Below are 21,645 nucleotides of genomic sequence, written 5' to 3'. Positions count from 1 at the left end.
TTTTGGATGTTAAGATACAGGGCATTACAATAATCTAGGCGAGACAGGATGAGCGCAGTTATTACTGTCCTAAGACTATCCCCAGGAAGAAGATATTTAATTTTCCTCATAATCCTGAGGAGATGGAAGCAAGAGGATACCACTCTGCCGATATGGTCCCCGAAAGACAGTTTGGAGTCCACCATCACTCCCAGATTTTTTGCCTTAACAGTGGGGGCTGGAGGTGGACCCAATGTTCAGGCAACCAATCGGTTGACCAGAGATTTGAGGGGTTGCCAAAAATGATCACCTCTGTCTTCCCTGCATTTAACCTGAGGCAGTTTGCTGACATCCAGCCTGCAATAGACTGCATGCACTTATAGCAGTCCCAACCAGTCTCAGCCTCTTTACCCTTTTGTATAGATAACACTATTTGTGTGTCATCTGCATAGGAGGTCAGCTGGAAGCCAAATGATCGTATGAGGGCTGCCAGCGGAGACACATATATGTTAAACAGCGTGTGGCTGAGCGCCAACCCCTGTGGAACCCCACAGGGCAAAAAACAAATGGCCTTGAACAATCTTTACCCATATCTACTGTTTGGGTTCTGTCGGTGAGGAAAGGTTTTAGAAGGGCGATAGCCTTGCCTGTAACCCCCCTTTCGTCTAACCGGTCCAACAGTACTTCATGGTGGACCGTGTCAAAGCCCGCCAAAAGGTCCAACATAATCAGAATCGCAGCTCCACCCTGATCTAGTGCTTCTCTAATTTCCTTGGTTGACTTGATCAGCGCCAGCTCTGTGCTGATCAGCGCATTAAACAAATGTTATTGGGAAAATCAGCCTTTTCACTCAATAACTAGGAGTTATTAAATTACATAATAATTAAGGATGCTTGCAAAGCATGAAAACATGCCTGATCTCATTTAAAAGTGTCGCCTGAGAACAACACTGGTGCCAATAGCTCTTCCTATGGAATCAGTAGTGTTCAGGCCAGCTCAGAGCACATAGTTTGGAGCATTGGGACCATCATTTACTTATTTTAGCTAAAGAAACCCTGAGCTCCTCCAAGATGGCCGGCAAAGTCTTGTTCGGCATATCCCATAATGCATGGGTGTTTCATCCCAGGAGACAAACTGCGTTAATGTTCAGAGGGGTAAATTCCCAGAAGAAAACATTCTATTTCCAAAGTCATCAATTCTTTTTTCTCTGACCAGAGGATATTAGAAAGGAATCTGGATTGACCTTTGTCAATGCAGGAACTATCAGGCTTTCCAGTGCAGAATGTTTTACTAGGAAGTCCAGGTCACCCAGATCCACAGGTTGAGCAATGGAGACCACGAGCATGGTTTAGACAAAGCTGAAATTCACCATAAGGATAGGAGTAAGGGCTTCATTGAAAGACAAAAACTGTTCATATGAGGCCATTAGCCTTGGTTGAAGAATTTCAGTTAACACATTTCTCTGTCTTAACAGTGGGCAGTTGCAAATCTAGAGGTTCCGCTGACCTCCGACTATCACTACAAACAAGGCACGTTCTTCCGCTTGCTCTGTTTCAGGGGATGTGTCTCACCAACCTGCATGTTGGATGTCTAAATACAAGGCATCATCAGTATAAGAAGTGATTTGCCCAGAGTTGCATCTCGTATCCCGAAACTGACCTATTGTGGGATGACATTGGTATTGGGTCGGAGATCCTGGTTGTGATCAGATTTTGGCTGGTCCTGGTAGGTTCCATATCAGCGCTGGTACATGTGTGGACCTTGGAGTCAGAGTGGAGTTAGTGTGGGCCGGACAGCTGGTCTCGAGAGGAGAGACACACCCGGTAGAAGTCCAACTAAAGACTCGTGAGCATCAGGCTCCAGGGAGTCTGAAAGCGCACCCAAAGGAAACGGAAATCCACAGAAAATATGCAGCATGGCTTCTTTGGAGATCACCATCAGCTGTGGGGTTGAGCATGGCCTAGGAAATTAAGGACAGTCCAGGAACAACTGAAGAACTGGATATGATTTGGTTGATACCTGAGAAAAGCAATCTTTATCTTGTCTCACACCTTTTTTGCTAGACTTAGTGGCAGGATGCAAGCAAATGCCACTTGGCCTTCTTTTGATTATATCGAGACTTTGACTTACAGGAGGACATCCACAATGAAGTAGACTTTATGTGAGAGTGTCTTCAAGACCAGGATTGCGACTAGGCCCGCGACTAGTGAGGGAGCAGGATATGTGCTTCGACCAAACCTTTTAGGTTAAGGGAAGTAGAGCTTCACCTCCTGCTCCCAAATCGCTTTTCAGTGCATAACGGCACATATGCTGCATGCCTGGAGAGCCATGGTCAGAGCCCAAGCACCATTAACACACCTGGTGCGGATCCATGACAGACATCCGTTATTTGCAATCTCTGCAAGGTTTGACTCATGCTGTTTTTGGTGAGGATTTCGTTCCCTAGGACACCGTCATCAAAATTTAGTAGTCGTAAAAAGACCGTCAAAGTTAAGATCAGAGCTTTGCATCCACATTGAAGGGTGCAGAGAGAAAGAAACAGATGTAAGGGCCCAGCAAGGACACTTTCATGCAGCTCCACTCAATCACATCTAGGGAGGAGTGGCGCTACCGCAGAACCGCACAGTACCACTTTCCAGCAGACAAGAGCAAAGATACAAAAATCACCAGATCCAACCACCTGGCACCTAGAGATATTCTGAAAGTGAGGAATCTGTGGTTAAAAGCATCCATCGGAAAGTAGCTTCTTGCAAACATACTGATTTCAAGGTAGTTGTTTTGACAATCTCTGCACTAGAGAGGTTTCTAAGCAATATTAGGTGTTTTTGTAAAACAAAACAAGCTCATAGTGTGATGACCGGGTGTTACTGGGAGCAAAATATTTGCTTTATTGAAGTGTATCACAAAGGATACCACCCAAGCAGACACTGTCTGTTTTGCCTGACAGGGCACAATTGCAGACATGTGAACGTACCCCTTTAGAAGTTGAGCCCAGTCCCAGGCTTCCAACCCAGCATCTAGGCAAAGGGAAGAAGAGTAGGGGCATCTTTCAGTACGGTCTGGCCTCTTAGGGTTAGAATCTCTGCCCTTTCACACCATTGTCCTCATCTCTTCTACACTCCTCTGCATTGCATTGTAAAAACTAAACACCACCCTCTCATAAATATATGAAGTGGCTTCCGTACAAGTAGGCGTACACATATTAGGTTATACTAGAATTTCAAAAATCCCTGGTGCCTTAGCAGTGCCTCCAGAGGTCCTGGACTTCTAATGCTTCTGGATGGACATTCATCTATCTTTTACTGGTATCTTAAATGTGCTTTCAGGCACCCAAGTAAGCTTCCACCAAAGTCCCATCAGGATTCGCTCTTTCCCAGTTCCAGATATGCAAGCCTCAGACTTTACTCCCTTAGGAAAAAAAGGAATATCCAAATCCCCTTTGAATTCAGAATAACACTAAAGACCTAGATACTTCCATAGGAGGATACAGCTATCCTCAAGTCATACTGGTCTGTATACACTGCTTGCAAAGCTGTTCTTCACACACCCTTTGCATTCTTCGTCATATGTAATGTGCTGCTGCATGCTGCTGCGCCAAGACTGGTGTGCACTATCCGGGCCTCATGCACAACAACAAAGCTAAACGCAATAGCTCAAACTTCCGCAAACACCTTTCCTCATCAAGAATGAGTAACCACCTACTCAACCATTTAGAGCTCCTTGAAGCCTTGACACAGTAGGAAAGCACAATAGAAAAGCATAATACAAGAGGCGTGTAGGGTTGAAAGTACCTGCCGCAGTAGCACTGTGCCGACCTGCTCCTCATTTGATCATTTCTGAGGAACAAAGTATGTTTGACGAACAGGGGACTCGCATCATGAATTCCCTGGCAGTTGCTCTACATGATTTAGGGATTTGATCACCAGCAGAGCACTCAACATCTGCTGTACACTCGATATGCTTTTAAAAAAAAGATTTATTTATACGGTTTTTGCAGAATAAAGCAAAAATACAACAGGGGGAGGGGGAATGGGATTACATTGTTACATCCCAGCAAGTAATGTAGCCAACAAATTTACAGCATTATAAGCAGAATGGTATACAGTAAAGCACTGACCCATTGTCAATTAATATACAATAGATATGCATCAGCAGGAGACGGTGTTACCATATATAAGCAGGGCAATTCCAGTGCACAAAACATGAACCAGATTACATGATCATAATGGCACAGCAATGTAGGTAACTACGGTGTGTACTAATGGGCTAGCAGCCTCCCCATTAGAAAGTGAGGTAAGTGATCAAAAGGGGCCATGAACACTCAGGCATCATTTCCCAGTACACCACAAGCTGATCCTGGCAGTAGGCAGCGTCCTGCAGCCAGCACTTGAATTGGGGGGGCAGGGTGTCTAGCCCAGTGCATCTGCACTGGGCTAGACAGGAGTCTAGCCCAGTTCAGGAGTAGCAGCATTGTGGTCAGTCACCAAACCCCAGGTGGGACATCCTTCACATAACCAAACAGAATCACCAGGGGTGAACGCTGGAGTAAATAGTCTCTGATAATTGTGATGGTATTATAGACATCAGTCCATTAATAGGCCACTGCAGGGCAGTTCCATGAGTGGTGTAAAAAGGTAGCAGTATTTATGCGCATCACAGGCACCGCACATTCTCCGAAAGCCCCATCTTACATTGCTGGGCAGGTGTTCAATACATCCTGTGTCAACGTCTATAATTTGGCAAGAGGGCATTAATCTGAGAACCACAAAAAGCCCTTTGTTCACAGTCAATGGAGTGTCCAGATCTGCCTCCCAGGCCGACTTAGCTCTCGGACCAAGTACAAGAGCCTTCTACTGCATTGTTGCATATAGACGTGTGATTAGTTTAGGAGGAGATGGATTTTGTTTATCAGAGCATCTAGTGTGTGAGGGTCGGTGTGACCCTCAGAAAGGTGTTGTGAAAGGCTCAGAAGGCAGCTAGGAGTGCATGATACATAAAGAAATCTAGGGGTGAATGATGAATGAAGCTTATCCGCAATATGTTGTACTGTAAGGAACTGCACATCTGGGTAGAGGTCACCAAAGGTGTGGAGCCGCAGCCGTTTTAACTGACGGCAGGCATCATCATCATTCATGGCGGGAAGCATGGGGTTTCTGGTGCAGTCTAATCAGGCTTGCAGTCACAGCCTATCCCATGCCCATAGTGTGTCAATCTCTACTCAAGCCGGCAGAGAAGCAGGTATAGGGCAGCACCCAAGGGCCAGGGGGCCACACTGTCTGATTAAACAGCTGTGTGCAGCTGGAACAAGGAGGGGTGCAACTAGAAGTGTGCAAATTGCGCTTGGGTGCAGTGGAAGTGCAGGTCCATGTTGGGGGCACAGAGACCGCCCTGCTAAAAAGGGAGGGTCACTATTTCCCATGCAACACTTGGCTGTTTACTGGCCAACGCCAAAACTGTAAGGTTGCTTCAGAGCCCAGAGCTGCTTAAGAAAAAGCATCGAAAGAGTGATAGGGATGTTGATGAACAGGTATAGGAACTTGGGGAGGACTACCATCATGGCGACTGCAATTCTCCCCGAAATAGACAGTGGCAGTCTAGACCAGGCTGAGATTCGTTCCTCCAGCCATATCATTAACTTACCGCAGTTCACTCTCCAGAGCTTCAGAGATAACGAACTGGCTCAGTTGACCATTGTAGTGGGTATCCAGATTCGAACAGGATTGTTGCCGGGATGAGTGGGAGGATAATGGATCTAGGCCAATTAAGAAAAGTCCCTGCATGCCCATAAAACCCAATGATCTCTCGGACTATGGGGGAGATGTTAGCCTGATGGTCTCAGATATATAATGTAACATTGGCCGCGTACATGGAAACCAGTATCTTGCTGGCAGTAAAGGCATTATTCCTCTATGCAAGTGGTGTTACCGCAAATTGGCTGCTAGGGGTTCCATCGCGGCTGTATATAGGATGGGCGATAGTGGGAATATCTGTCTTGTGCCTCTGGAAATGGGAGGAGGTGTAATCTCACCATTTATGCACAACCGCATACTAGGTAGCGTTTAAAGGAGTTTGATCCAGCAAAGTAATCCAGTACTGATCCAGATACAGGTCAAAAGCTGGAACAAATAGGCCCACTCTAAGGAGATGAACGCTTTAGTGACATCAAGTAGGACAGCGGCTGTGCCGAGGGTGGGGTCTAGGGAGTGAATGAATGCAAACATAGTGCGTAGATTGATGGCTGCGGAGTCTCCTGGAATGAAGCCAGACTGATCAGGTCAAAAGCGGTAGTAAGCGGGTAGCAACTGATTTAGGGAGGATTTTGTTAGCAACCTTTATCATACAGCATGGCCTGTCGGAGCCACTTTGGTGGCTTGTAAGGTTTCAGAATGGTGACAGTTACTGCTTCACATAGGGAGGGTGATAGCGCACCAGGTTGTAGTGCCTCCTTGCATGTTGCTAGCAGGTTGGGGTGGAGGGGGAAGGGAGCATCTGGGCGCATTATTTGTAAAAGGACACGATTAATTGGTCCAATCCCGGCACGTTATCTCCTGGCAAACCCTGGTGTGACCTTCACTAAGTCCACAACATTAATGGGCACATCTTGGATTTAGTACTAGGCATCCTCCAGCTAGAGGAGTTGGATTGAGTCAGGAAATGCATACAAGGCAGAGGGTCATGTACCGCAGTAGAATGATACAGGTCAGTATAGAAACGGGTTATGTGCATGGTATGCACAATATGTCGTCCGGACCGGTGTTAACAGTCTGTTGATCATCAGCAAGTTCCATGATGTAGTCGCTGGCCCAAGGTATACTGAACAGCCTGGCCAGCATTTTGCCTACTTTAAATGCCTCCCTATAGCACCTAGCCACCACCTCCCTACCCAAATAGTGTGTATCCCTGGTCGCCGCATCCTCATACTGTACCAGTTTATTTCTGAGGGTACCAAGCAAACTTGTGACCCAAGACTCAAAATAGTTGACTTCAAGTGTATGGATATCAGTTTCTGGGCAAGTCACCTGCATTAGCATCTTCAATACCACGGCCTGTCAGGACATGCAAGCTCCGCGAATGATAATTTTAAAAGCTACTCAAAGTACTGAAGGTGAATCCACTGATTTTGCAATAAAGGAGAAATACTCAAGCATGTCCGTTTTGATCCTGTCCTGGAAGACAGGGTCTTTAAGTGCATTAGAGAGTAGTATCCACGAGACGTCGCGCTTACAAATCGTAGGGGGAGTAATTTCTAAGAGGACAGGAGCATGATCTGCCAAAGTCCCAGGGAGAGGTTCTATTCTGGTGGACAAGGTAAAATCATTCCTTTGTGAGGAGTCGGTAATGCATGAGCCTTTGGCACTCTTGTCATTATCATTATTTGGATACGGAATCCATTTGAAATGAGAGCGGGAGAGAGAGAGAGAGGAAGGGAGAAAAGAGAAAGAGAGAGAGAGGAAGGGAGAAAAGAGAAAGAGAGAGAGAGAAAGGGAGAAAAGAGAAAGAGAGAGAGAGAAAGGGAGAAAAGAGAAAGAGAGAGAGGAAGGGAGAAAAGAGAGAGAGAGAGAGGAAGGGAGAAAAGAGAGAGAGAGAGAGAGAGAGAGAGAGAGAGAGAGAGAGAGAGAGAGAGAGAGAGAGAGAGAGAGAGAGAAAGAGAGAGAGAAAGAGAAAGAGAAAGAGAAAGAGAAAGAGAAAGAGAAAGAGAAAGAGAAAGAGAAAGAGAAAGAGAAAGAGAAAGAGAAAGAGAAAGAGAGAGAGAGAGAGAGAGAGAGAGAGAGAGAGAGAGAGAGAGAGAGAGAGAGAGAGAGAGAGAGAGACAGAGACAGAGACAGAGACAGAGACAGAGACAGAGACAGAGACAGAGACAGAGACAGAGACAGAGACAGAGACAGAGACAGAGACAGAGACAGAGACAGAGACAGAGACAGAGACAGAGACAGAGACAGAGACAGAGACAGAGACAGAGACAGAGACAGAGACAGAGACAGAGACAGAGACAGAGACAGAGACAGAGACAGAGACAGAGACAGAGACAGAGACAGAGACAGAGAGAGAGAGAGAGAGAGAGAGAGAGAGAGAGAGAGAGAGAGAGAGAGAGAGAGAGAGAGAGAAGAAAGATTGTGTTTTTGTACAGCATGGGTGTGCGAACCTCTGGTCAACTTGTCTATGTGTAAGCTTCAAGGTGAGATGCAATTATAAAAAGTAAAGTTATGGAGACTGAAGTCACTCATGTACCTCTGTATGCAAATGCACGGCTCACTCCTTAAAATCGCCCTACCCACCCAGGACATTGTATTCATGTCTTTCAGTTGAGCTAGGAGAGATCCTTTGGTCTGATTCAGTTATTTAAACACAGTCTGGATAGTTCAGTCTGTGGCTAAGGACACAGCTCTAATGAAATCTATACAAATGAGATATTAGACGGCACAATCCACCTCCTGTTTACTGCTCTGGCTGAAGAGGGTTTACGCCCCATAGCCTGAGTTGAATACCCTAGAGACATTATGCAAAGTCTGCTATCACTATTTATTTATTATTTATTTATTTTCAAGTTTTCTAGAGCGCGAACCGGACCTGTGAGGGTATTAGAGCGCTTTAAAGGAGTGACAAATGGTATACAAAAGACAGGGAGGGGTGAATACATTTGGGGTCAAAACAGACACAGATAGATATATATACAGGAAAAAGGCGATCACAAATCCCGGGTGGGGAGTCCAGAGGTGCCAGGCAGGCATCAATCAAAGAAACCATGGAGAGGCCGTAGTATGAGGTAGATCAAGGTCGCTAAAGTGAGTACGGTGCAGGCGTTAGGAGAGGAATTTGCCCATTAGGAAGGTTTTGGCCTCCTTTTTAACGCGTGCCAGAGACTGAAGTTTCTTCTAATGGCGGGCGGGAGTGAATTCCACACTCTTGGAGTGGCCCCAGAGAAAGCTCGATTGTATGTTGGTTTTTTTTTACGCAAGCGTGCATGTTGGAGCAAGAGGTCTCTGGCAGATCGGGAGTTTCTTGCTCCTCCGGATACCACAAATTTCTGGGCGAGAAATGCAGGAGAGTTGGAGTATAAGGCCTTGTGGGAATCAAACTTACCTTAAGGCCGCCACCGCCAAGAGTCCGTACAGACCACACGGTTGTGCCGCCACCGCCAAGAGTCATCGCCAGCCAGATCCCGCGCCGCCGCAGAACGGGACTACGAATCCCGGCAGCACTTGCGGCGGCGCACAGCACGCACGCATCAACGGCGCCAGGAGGCGCATAAAATCAGCGTAAGGCCGGCGGAGCGGGGGGAATCAAACTTACCTTAACGCCGCCACCGCCAAGAGTCCGTACAGACCACACGGTTGTGCCGCCACCGCCAAGAGTCATCGCCAGCCAGATCCCGCGCCGCCGCAGAACGGGACTACGAATCCCGGCAGCACTTGCGGCGGCGCACAGCACGCACGCATCAACGGCGCCAGGAGGCGCATAAAATCAGCGTAAGGGCCGCTTCGCGGGACGCGAGCGGGACGCCCGGGGCTAAGCCCGGGCAAAGGGCGGGCCCTCTACGGCCCTCATCGGCAGGAAGAGGCAGGGGCAGGGCCATACACGCTGCAGGAGTCAAATCGGACATCATTGCACAAGTAAGTTGAGCCTATAGAAGTCCCCACATTTATTTTATTGTACGAACTGCGGTTACGTGATAAGTCATGCCTAAAAAGGTTGTTACAGTCCAACACAACAAGATGAACAATTACTTGGTTCAGACTGTACAGAAGATCAATACGCAAAGGAGGGAGTCATTGGGGCTAAGCCAATCACCGGATTTGCTCTGTTTGTCCCCACCCACTTTCGCCACTATTTCGTCTGATGAAATTAACACACAAGATGTTTTTAGTGCAACCACGTCTGTAGACACTGTTTGCCAAGTCATACCTGATATCCCGGACAATGTAACCCCGGCTTCAGAAGACTCGTTTATTGAGGGTAATATAAATGATTTGAATGACATTAATTCTGACCAAGATGCACAGTCTCAGACGTCCCAGGTGCTTACTTTTGATCTAACTCCTACAGCTCATGAAGTTAGACCCAAACGTCAATGCACTAAGATCCCTCCAAAGCGGGGTGGTCTACGTTCTGGGGCTAAATGGAAGAGGGTTAATACCTCAAAGTGTATACAAATGAGTCACGCTGAGGATCCTTCTATTTGTTCTATTGAAGAAGCCCTTTTTGATAAAATTGCGGATTTCATTGAGACTAAAATTAATTCTATTATCAAACCCCTCATATCCAAGATTGATAAATTACAAGCAGAGGTTAAGAAGCTGGGTGGTTGTCAAAACACAGTTGCAAGCAGCATTGAAAATTTAACCACGCTAGTTACTCTTCTGAACAGTAACCATGGGGAAGCCGCTGACGGAACTACTTCGGGTGTTGGAGAGGGAACAGAGCCTTCTGGGGAGAATCCATCGACACTGATTCCCAACGCCGTTGTTGGGAGTTCTACGCTTCAGTGCCCCCCAGCAAATCCAATCCCTGCGGCGAATGTTCCCCACACGCAAACATTACAACCCCATACTTCTACGTCGGATCCCCTGCAATTTATCGTTGAAGCCACACCCGTGGTGCTAGTCCTTGCAAATGTCCCTCCATTAGAAAGAGGCACGGTGGAAAGTTCTAACTCACTGTGTAGCAAAGCCCTACATTGGTTAACCAGTAATATGCGGCTAGCTCCAGGAGGACAGCAACATCTCGCAAGTGTAATCAAATCAGCAACTAGGGTTTCTTGGCTGGGTAACCGGCCAAAAAAATTCAAAGGTGACTGTGTGGCTGTGAGCTTTTCAAATCAACATGTTCTTCCTAATATTCTCGCAAATATTCTCCCCCCTCAACGAAAACAAGGTACTGTGGTTCCCCTTACTTTGAAATTCTTTTATGGGGAACAGCAGAACGTATCAATCCCAAGGACTCCTGCTTTAGGATGGAATACAAATTGGGATCTTCACTCTAGATGGGGACAAGATATAAGGAATAATGCACCAGTCCACCGACAACAACCCTTTGTATTTAACCCGGTTACACAACCTTTAGAACTGTTTAACCGTTTTGCGCCACTATCTTTTATGGATCAAAACGATTGACTTTTGCCAAGTCAAACTATTGATGTTGAGGGACCACATCCGGCTCCCGTTTTATCACTTCAGTTTTCTGCAGGCAATAGGGCCTATAGGGCCTGTAGAATTATGAGCTGGAACATTGCTGGGCTTAGAACCAAATTTAAAGACAAAATGTGGTTGGACAAAATCAGGAGTTATGACATCCTTGCTTTCCAGGAAACTTGGGAAACGCTAGAGTGTTTGGCTTTAGATGGCTATTCTCACTTTTCAGTACCTGCAGTTCCCAGTAAAGCAGGAAGAGCTAGGGGTGGGTTAGCTGTGTACATTTCTCTTGACGTTAAAGGAAAACCTAGATACATCCAGTCTAAATCCAAAAATTGTTTAATGGTTGAATTGACTTTATCAAATTGTAACCCTATTTTACTTGTTAATTTTTATAATTCTCCGACCAGTCAATTTTCTAACGAGCATTTGTTATCCTTGGAGGATTTCTTATCTACTCATTGAGAATAGCTGTTTCGAGTATGAGGTAATCCTTATGGGAGATTTTAACATCCATCCTTGCCTGGCAGGTTGTCAGAGGGAAACTGAGATACTTCCTTTTTATCCTTCATCTCCGCATTTTGAACACACTCCAAGCGGAGAGATATTGGAATCATTTTTGGCTACCCTCAACCTTTATGAATTTTGTACCTGCTCAAATGATTTGAGGCTACCAACATATGTGGGTCATGATTCTGGTACAATTATTGATTATATTTTTGTTTCTTTAAGTATTCTACCTAAAACATTTGCTTATATGGTAGAAACTTCTGTTTTTAGTGATCACAATCCTGTGATTTTAGAGGTTTTAGCATATGGAGTCCTGGAAAATAGGAAGATTGACACATTGTGCGCGACAGGTCTTGCGCTAAAAGATCAAAATCGTAGACTGAAATGGGACCAAGTTATCCCAACATCCTTTTTACAGGAGACATTGGCCAAAGTTGCTGATGAAATTGCTATTTGTTTAGATAACGAAAACCCGAGTGCCAAAATGGTGGATGCCTTTGGTGTCATTTGTCATCAAGTTAATTCAGATTTGACTGTAAAGGCAAAGTTAAACAAACCAATGGGCCCTAGATGGTTTGATACAAACTGTTCTAGGGCCCATTCAGCCCTTCTTAAGGCCTTAAAGTGTAAACCCAGAGACAGACTACTGATAGCAGCATTGAGGAAACAATATAATTTTGCTATTAGGAAGAGGAAATCTGAGATTAAAAGTGAGGCTTGGAACGATTTGTTACTGCCCGAGACACAGAAAGATAGTGCTAAATTTTGGGCAGTCATAAATCACCCATATTTTGTGGGACTAGATAATCAAAGAGCTGACTGTATTATCCCAGACGAACAGTGGGTGTCACATTTTAGTAACATTTATAGTCACACTACAATAGATTATGAAACAACAGTATTAAAACCATTGACTCATATTCCTCCTTTTACTCAGGAAGAGGTGATACTTGCAATAAAAGACACACTTTGCAAAAAGGCACCGGGGCCAGACGGGGTCCCTGCGGACTTCTTTAAGAGCGCTCCTCAACTTAGCTCAAAAATTTTAACTAATATTTTTAATGTAACAATGGAATTTATTTTCCCCCCCAGTTGGGCAATTTCGACCATTGTGCCAATCTTCAAGAAAGGACAGAGGACAGACCCGGCCTGTTACAGGCCTATCTCTCTTATTGATTCGAGTGTCAAAATCCTGGGGAGAGTCCTGTTAGGCAGATTGTCCACGATTTTAGAAAGTAAGGGTATTTTATCTAATGCACAATACGGCTTTAGAGCCAAGAGAGGAACTTTAGATCAGTGCCTAAACCTAGAGCTAATTATAAACAAATATGTAGTCGCTAGGGGTGGTTCACTGTACATGGCCTTTATGGACCTCTCCTCAGCTTTTGACCTGGTTAACAGGTCAAGGCTGTGGGGGATCCTTTTGGGCATGGGCCTTGACCCACCTCTAGTCGATTATTTAGCCGAGCTACATAAGGATCTCATGACTTCAGTTAGAGTCACTAGGGAAGGAAGATGCACCTGTCTCTAAGTCTGAGAGGGGGGTTAGGCAAGGGTGTATACTCGCCCCCCTCCTCTTTACCTTATATATTAATGACCTTGAGGCAGTAATGAGAACATCACATAGTGATATTCCGCGCGCAGGGGAGACAAAGATACCTGTCCTCCTGTACGCGGACGATGCTGTTCTTCTTGCACGCTCTGGAGTTGCATTGAATAAACTCCTTTTATCTTTTGGAGCTTTTATGGCATCTTTGGACATGAAAATTAATACAGAAAAATCACATGTAATGATCGCTGGACAAGCAGGCAGAAAAAAAAAAGATGCTAACATTTTATTGCGTGGGGAAGGAGGTTAAGAGAGTCCCTTCTTTCCCATATTTAGGAGTGACTTTTGACGAAAAGGGCACCTGGGGCCCCCAGCTTCTGGTTAAAAGTAGCGCTGTTGCTAGAGCGACCGCTGGGTTGTTGGGTTTTGCCAAAAAACTGGGCGCTCGTCCTATGGAAAGCATAATTAAAGTTTATAAAGCAAAATGCTTGTCAGTCGCCCAGTATGGCTCTATTATTTGGGGATATATTAATTCTACTAAAATACAGAATGTAGAAAATAAATTTTTAAGATCTCTCCTTTCTGTTCCCCAATCAACCCCGATATTTGCACTACATACAGAGGTAGGCTTGGGCTACATATCTGATACTTTAAAATTAGCCCCAGTGATTGGTTGGCTAAAAACCTGGCTTAACCAGGAGCTCACATTAAATCACATCATTTTAAAAGACTGTTTAGCCCTGGACAGAGCACTTAAAATCCCATGGTTAAGATACGTGAGAACTCAGCTATCCCTAGCAGGTCGTCCGGAGCTCTTCTCATCTCCAGATGAAATAACTCACGAAGATTTAAAATTAGTTAAAAACACCCTGTTAAATCTATATGCTATGGAAAGGGAAGCACAAGAGCTAAAAATACCCATGGTAAGGAAACATTATTTGCTTACCTCTGTTCCTGGAATGGAACCATACCTTCTTTGGGTAACAAATCCTTACCACCGTTTTCTCTTAACGAGATTTCGTTTCGATTTAATTCACTTCATATTGGGTAATTTTGGAACTTGGGCCAGACCTGATGACGCTGAACCATGCGATTGCGATTGTTTCTCAGTTCAGGACACGATGCATTTTACTATGTTTTGCGGTCATTATACTGAGATTAGAAAAAGATACTTGCTCCCTATTTTACGTACTCAGGGCTTTATTCAGGTAAAACCAGCCCTGTTGTTTTTGCAACTTCTTCCTAATACAAAAGTAGCCTTTGCTGTCGCTAGTTTTCTAGTGGCAGGAGCACGTCTAAATAAGTTCCAAATAAGGCACAGGCACTTTATCTCAGAAAAATGAATTTCCTCTCTTTCTTAATTAACCCTTCTTTTTTATCCTTTTTAAAATATTTATGTATGTTTTATTGTATAAATTTAATACTTCTTTTTGATAATTGTATGCAAATTTAATGATCTGATGAAATGTTGCTATGTATTTTTGCTCGATCTTTTATGATTTTTAATAATCGAATAAAGATAATTGACTGACTGACTATAAGGCCTTGTGAGTGATGCAGGCCAGCTTTAGGTGGATTCTGGCCTAGAGAGGAAGCGAGTTCAGAGCTTTAAGGTGTGGAGAGATGTGGTAAAATTTCTTTGAACCTGTTAGGAGTCTGGCTGCAGCGTTGAGGCAGGCTTTCAAAGGGGCCAAAGAGAACTTGGGTAGACCTGCGAGGGTAGAGGAACCATATTCTAGTCTAGAGAGGACTAGTGCCTGAATTGCTATTTTCAGGTCGGCAGTGGTGAGGAAAGGCTTTAGGTTTTTTAGGTAGCACAGGTGGAATCTGGCTGTTTTGGCCATCGAGTTTTTTATGGCCACGCATGTTCAAGTTGCGATGAAGGGTTATTCCGAGGCATTTAGCAGAGTCCACTAAGGTTGGAGTGCAGTTTAAGGCTGTGATAGACTTAATCCCTTCCTGAATATCCGGGTTGGTGTTGGGTGGGGGGGATTAGAAGAAATTCGTTTTTTTTTGCGTTGAGTTTATGCTGATTAGAGGAAAGCCAATGGACGGTCAACTTCAGGGCCTCATTCAGGGAGAGAAAGTCCGCAAGGGAAGAGATTTTGATGTAGATCTGGGTGTCGTCGGCATACATATGGTAATGTTGGCGGTGCGTAGTACTTCAGCGAGGGATCTCCTCTCATTGTTGAGGGATCCGTTGAACCAGGGGTTCCTGTCTTTGATTTGGGTTCTTTTTAGTTTTAGAGGAGCAAGGTCATCAAGAATGTTGGATATAGTCTTGTAATAGTGCTCGGTGAGGTTGTTGACCGTATTGATATGAAGGGGGGGGGGGAGGGGGGAGGTCGGTCATACGAGCCGCCAGTCTCCCGTGATCAAGGTTCTTGGTGTCTCTAACCCACCGCTTGGGAAGCACGGGTTGTGGTGCCCATGTCTTGCGGGTGCCAGACAGAAGGAAGGTGATAGCGTGGTGGTCAGACCAATCACATGGGTCTATAGAGATAAGCTTAACCGCCGGTTCCTTGGCGATGATCCAGTCTATGGTGGCACCTTTCGAGCGAGTTGGGAGTGTGCAAGCTTGGGTAAGGGCTTGGTCAAGGGCTTGGTCAGCCAGGAAGTCTCTAATGGCGCCGACTTGAGGGTCCTTGGAGTCGTTCCAGTGCAGGTTGAAGTCGCCAAGGAAAATGTCTTTGGAGTTGGGGGAGACATTGGCTGTGATGATTTCCAGGAGGTGGTTGGTGAAGGTGTCATTCTTCCCTGGGGGGTGATAGAAGATGTGCAGTCTGCACAGTTGAGTGGTGTTACTGCCTATGGAAAGTGCAAGGTATTCGCAAGAATCTGTAGGATCGGCCAGAAGCTCTGAAACAAAGGAGGTTAGAACGGTAGATTCAGGCAATTCCTCCCCCCCCTTTCTTAGACTGCCTGTCCAGCCTTACGATGTTGTAGTTGGGCGGCACTAATAGATCTAGGCAGGGCGATGAGGATTCATTGAGCCAGGATTCGGTCAAGATCGCTAAGTCTGATTTTTGGCTCAGGATGAGGTCAGCAACATCAGCAGCTTGTTTAACTTCTGGGTGGCAGTTAATTAGGAGGCTGGATAGAGGGGGGGGGGTCGGAGTGAGTGTGGAGAGTAGGGGCAGAGATGGGTACTAACGCTAGGTTGCTATTGATAACTCCTCTGTTGCGGAGGGTAGCAGATCTGTTTGGGTTTTGTTGCAACCGTGCAGATAGCGTGTTTATCATTATCCAGGGCAGACTCGTAGCTAATGAGGAGGTCTCGAATTTCGTCCTCCCTGAGGTCTGGTAGGCTGGGTGTAACAGGGGCAGATTTGTAGGAAAGGAGGATCGCCAAAGTTTCCTCCTCCGATAGGGGGCAAGGCTGCTTGCGAGGTCGCAGGTGTCTCAGGGATAGTGGGTGAAGTAGGGGCTCGGTGGAGGGGTGGGGGTGAGTAGCATTCTGTGGAATCCTAGGATTCGAGAAGGAGCGTTCAGTGAGGAGCAGGAGGTTTTTTAGGTCCAGAATGGAGTTGTGGATGCTCTGGGTTAGAATGGTGGCTCTGCGGTGTAGAGTATTGATATCCCTATGAGAGGGATGCTCTTGCGGGCAACGGACAGATGGTGTATGGATATGAAACTCTGGGAACAGTAAGAGTTTGCACTGAACTTTAAGCAAGACAGACCCTCTCTCCCCTTGATCCCCCGCCCAACTAATCTCTTCCAACCAAGTGGTGGTAGAGTTTTCGCTGGGTCCCGAATGTCTCTGACACAATAAAATCTTTGTATGTGAGCCAAGAAAACATGTTCAAATTAACATCTGAAGAAAAGATTTGAGTTCAGGCAGATTAATTTTGCAAGGGCATAGGCAGATAGGCTATCCTCCGCCAAGAATTCGAACCAGATCTGAAAGACTATGGAGAAAATTTGAGTTGCTACTAACTAGCGACAAGAGGTATGTAGACCCTCTTGTGTTCTAAGAATCTGCTTTACCGTCTCAAAAACTCAAGGAACAGCTGCTGGCGAGTTGCCATTCAAATAAATGCAAAAACAACAGTTGATGGACAGAATGCAGAACAATGTCATACATTCACCCCAGTACATAGATCTGGGCCTAAATAGAACAATGTCATACATTCACCCCAGTAAAGAGATCTGGGCCTAAATAGAACAATGTCTTACATTCACCCCAGTACAGAGATCTGGGCATAAATGCAGCATTTGTTTGCTGTAACACTTTTAGCCCTAAGTGGGATGGGTATGCCCAGACGTGGGTCCCTTGCTCACGGTGCCACTGGATTCAAGCTAGCCTGGCTGAAGAAGGGTGACATACCCTGAAACCGGTCCCAGAATGCTTGTTTCCTGTCCAGGGAGGACCATGATTGGCAGTTCGGTCTGAACCGTTCCCATGGGGCACAGGGTCACAACTGATTTGCATATGGCTGGGTCCAAACTAGGGTGGCGTTGTGGGCAAAAGTACGATGGATTTAACCCAGATGTTTTGACTGGGGGAGAATGTTTGCATTGTCAGCATTCCGTCCATCATTGGTTTGCTGCAACGCCATTGAAATAAAGGCGCCAAGCATGGAGTGTTGCGGAGACCGAAGAACTGTGCAACTGCCCAGCATCACACAAACATAACTATTTAAGAGAAAAGCACTCACAATCTACTAATCAGTGTGGTTTGCCGAGACCCTCTACTGCTGACCACAAAGTTATTATAACCAATCTAAGTCCTTACACTCTTCTGCCCTTGGTGAAGCAGAATCATGTCTGCTGTGATGACAACGGCCAAAGGAGTGTTAGGCTGACCAAGACACAAGCTGCAATTCTGCTGAATGTTGACTGCCTCACTCCTACCAAGAGAGAACTATGACCACAAACAAACTCACCCAGCTTGTTCCACAAAAAGACGGTAAAACTGGTAAAGGCTACTTTGACTGAGGTTTTTGGCTTTGTCCTGCAGGCTAGAAACTGCATGTGCACCATTAAATGGCATGGTCATTGAAACCCTACCGATAACCTTCTCTTCTACTTCAGTTTAGTAAAGCGGAAATAGAGGAAAAGGCATTTAAAACACACCTATTTCCAGCTCACCACACAAGTCAAAGAGTTGACTGAGAGCCTAACCATGATCTTCCGAAATGCTTCTAACCATGTGTCTGTGAGCTGTTTCAGCAATCACTGCTGGTGGACTGATATCTAGAGCGAAGCTTGAGGCTCACAATCTGAAAAACGTAGATAGATCCATCTTGTTTCACCTTGTCTGCTCATGTAATTTACTGTTGAGGGTTTACCCATCTATATTAACGTTTTTCCATTTGTCAAGACTGGATAGTAGGACTTTAGGCAGAGCTATTTAGTATTCTTAAGTTCATGCAGATGCCAAGATGGAGAAGTACTGCCTGCACAACAGAACAGGCAGCCTGCCTCCCTAACCTTGAAAAACATCTACTCAAAGACAACATAGCAACAAGAAGTCTTAAATAAATACATTTTACCTTTTTCCATATCAGCCCTGCTACAGATTAGTAAAAGGTATTCTTGCACTCAGCCATTCAAGCACTACCGCACAGCACATTTACTACAATGCTAAAAAGACATCATCTATAACGAAACACATATAGGTCAAGCATCAAGATTTGCTGCGCTCAGTTACAAACCTTGGAAGGCAGGAGACTGAGGTGCAGTTGTTGGGACAGGCTTGGTCATTGGGGCAGACGAAAAGGGGTCCTCAGGCGGCCCACTGAAAGCATTAGTGATCTGAGAACACAGGGCGCTAATGCTATCTCCTTCCCCTTCTACTTCTACTTCGTGTACTGCAAAAAATAAAGAAGAAGTAAATAGAAACAAACTCCAAATCATTAAGAATTGTCCTAAGATATGTTGTGTTCTGTTATTGCTCAAAACATATTAAGGGCAAAGAATACTACATTAATCGAGAGCCACAAATAGTTTTTTCTTTTTATAATGCACCATACTCACCTGCCCCCTCCATCCTGTGTTCAACTCCCTGCTGGAATACACAGTAGGCACTGGTCACAGGGACCAGCTGTCCTTGCTCTCTGCTTAATTTGCTATCTGACAAAATTTATCAAACAGCACCAAAGTTCTTAGAGAATGAAATCTTTATTGACCCAGTTTCTCCCCCCTCGCTTCATGGATCTGCGCAGAAAGACAAATAGGAAAAACACTGCCAAATGTCCGCAATGCCAAGTATATTAGCAAGTCGCCACTTCTTTGACTTCACCCTCTTCACCCCACTTGTATGATATTTTGGAACACCTGATTATGAGTTCCTCGTAATATTCCGACCCATGCGTAAACTCATGTTTATGCATGGGTAGGAATTACGAGTTTGAAAGTTTTTAACGCATCCGGTAACTATCGGATGCATTAAATAACTCGACCTTCTTTAAATTTTGGCAGGTCAAACCAGACGATATTTAACAGGGGAAAACATACAGCATTTACTGTATCATGCAGATTTTGGTGCGTTCAACACCACAATCTGCATGTTACTCCAGATGAACTCGTAATAGGTGTTATTTATCACACCCGATAAATAATGTCTTCGGTTGTAATCAGGCCCTTAGAAAAGGCATGCAGATCTATCAAATGGTGCCCAAGTTATTAGTAAATCAAAGTTATTTTGAATCCCCACTCTTACTGTTGCCCCCCCCCAGTAGATCTGAATGAAACCTGAATCCTAACACTTTGTGGGGCATATACTAACGGCCTGACAAATTAATTGTTGATTCAAACAGTGCTAAAGTTATAAGCAAACAAAAATTGTATTGCCCCTGCCTCCCACTTTAACTCCCTTCACAACACTTAACATACCCACAGAAAAACAATCCTTCCAAACTTCTGCCACATTTTGTGCAGGTCTGTCACACAGACCCAAAGTTATTAGCAGATGAAAAATCTGTGCCCCTCTTATTGATCTGCACAAATTAGAAAATACTGGATTTTCAACTGAAAAGATATATAAAAGCGTTAATTCTTTGAAGCCTACACAGCCCCCTTTTCAAATGCAAATCTCTCAAAAACGACAGAAAGGATTTACATCAAACCAACAAAAGAACTCTTTTTGAGTAAAGTTCTACTTCTGCTAGGTTTGAGGTAAATCGGTTCAGTAGTTAAGTGTGCGATCTAAAATGTGAAAACGCATCTCTTTTGAACCCCCATTAACCTTTTTTTGTTTCACACTGAATGGAACCTCACAAAATTTGGCTTGATGAACCGTATCCGAATACACTAAGCAGGTGACACATTTGTATGTATGTGTGTATATGGTATTTCTATAGTGTGAACCTAGCAAAAGGCAGTGGAGTGGTGTACGTGATCAAAGACAAGCGTAAAGTCAGCTGGTTATAGGAGAGGTGGCTGGGTTGTTGTAAATTGTTGCATTATGATGTAGTGTTCTTCAGAGACAAGTCTTCAACTCTTTCATGAACTAGAGCTGCATTGGGGTGGTCGTGATGGATACACAGATGTGGATTTAGATCCTGCATGTATCGATGGAGAGGGCCTGCTGCAATGTTATTTTCTTTCTTACACTTCTTAGTCTGCAGTCTATTGGTGTCCTAACTACCGGTGTGCTGAGAACCACCAGAGATGGTGAGCTTGTCTGCATGCTAAGGAGCAGCTCTGTCCACAGGGAACGAAGTTATAGGAAAATAAAAAAATATCTTTTCAATGTTAATGTGAGTTACACAGCTGTAGTTAATGTTAGGTCACAGTTTCCACTGAAAAGATATTTTTATTTTCTTTATTTAGTTTTCGTACCATTCGAAGAATATGGAAAAAAAATTTAAAAAACAAACTTCATACAATTTTCTTCGTACTGATCTTTCAAGCGCGGGGATGTTTAGAAGGAAGGGGTACAAAAAGTGACATTTTCCTTTTAACTCACAAAGGAATCTTTACTCTCAAAAACAGACAAAAAAAATCTGAATGGAATTACACTAACATAATGAAAGAGGAACTTTACACAAGAAGCGTCTTTGCTTGGTTTGGTGCAAATACGTTTAGTAGTTTCCGATAAATTAGAGGTTACAAATATTTCTGTTGTGCTTTAAAGCGCTCATAAGTTAGAGATATCTGGAACCCAGGTCCGGGGACAGTTTGCACATTGAATTTTTTAAAATTAGCAAATCTTACTGGGCGAGGGAGATTTTCTCCCACTGTCCATTTTAGGTTAGAGGACTCCAAATAGAAGCACTGGACCCAAAGTCTGACTGGCTGCAAGAGAAATTGTACTGCGGGGTCAATTACAGGAAGCAGGGCACAACAGGCCAGCAGAGCACAGTGGACATCAGAAGATGGCATGGGTTCAGAAGGAGATGTAGCCACATTGGAGCATAGTGGGAAACACCAGGTAGCAATGTGTATTTCATTAGAATTGCTGCATGGGTGGGAGTTTCGGTAAATGATGTTGTCTGTAGTGAAAGATCAGAGTGAATGTGTTACTTAAAGTTT

At 44.7% G+C, this 21,645-nt stretch overlaps 1 protein-coding gene across 11 annotated transcripts in view; it reads right to left on the bottom strand.

Moving 5' to 3' along the window:
* Positions 1-21,645, bottom strand: part of NUMB (NUMB endocytic adaptor protein) — a 421,644-nt gene that overhangs the window by 46,671 nt on the left and 353,328 nt on the right. For all 11 annotated transcript variants that reach the window (XM_085627239.1, XM_085627247.1, XM_085627246.1 and 8 more), the window contains one exon: positions 18,825-18,980. In XM_085627239.1, the coding sequence (XP_085483365.1) occupies positions 18,825-18,980 (156 nt within the window). The remainder of the gene's footprint in view (positions 1-18,824; positions 18,981-21,645) is intronic.

Source organism: Triturus cristatus, chromosome 9 (assembly GCF_964204655.1).
Source record: "Triturus cristatus chromosome 9, aTriCri1.1, whole genome shotgun sequence".
In the NCBI taxonomy this organism is placed as follows: Eukaryota; Metazoa; Chordata; class Amphibia; order Caudata; family Salamandridae; genus Triturus; species Triturus cristatus.
Note: the sequence above shows the minus strand (reverse complement) of the source record. Positions and strands in the feature narration are given on the sequence as shown.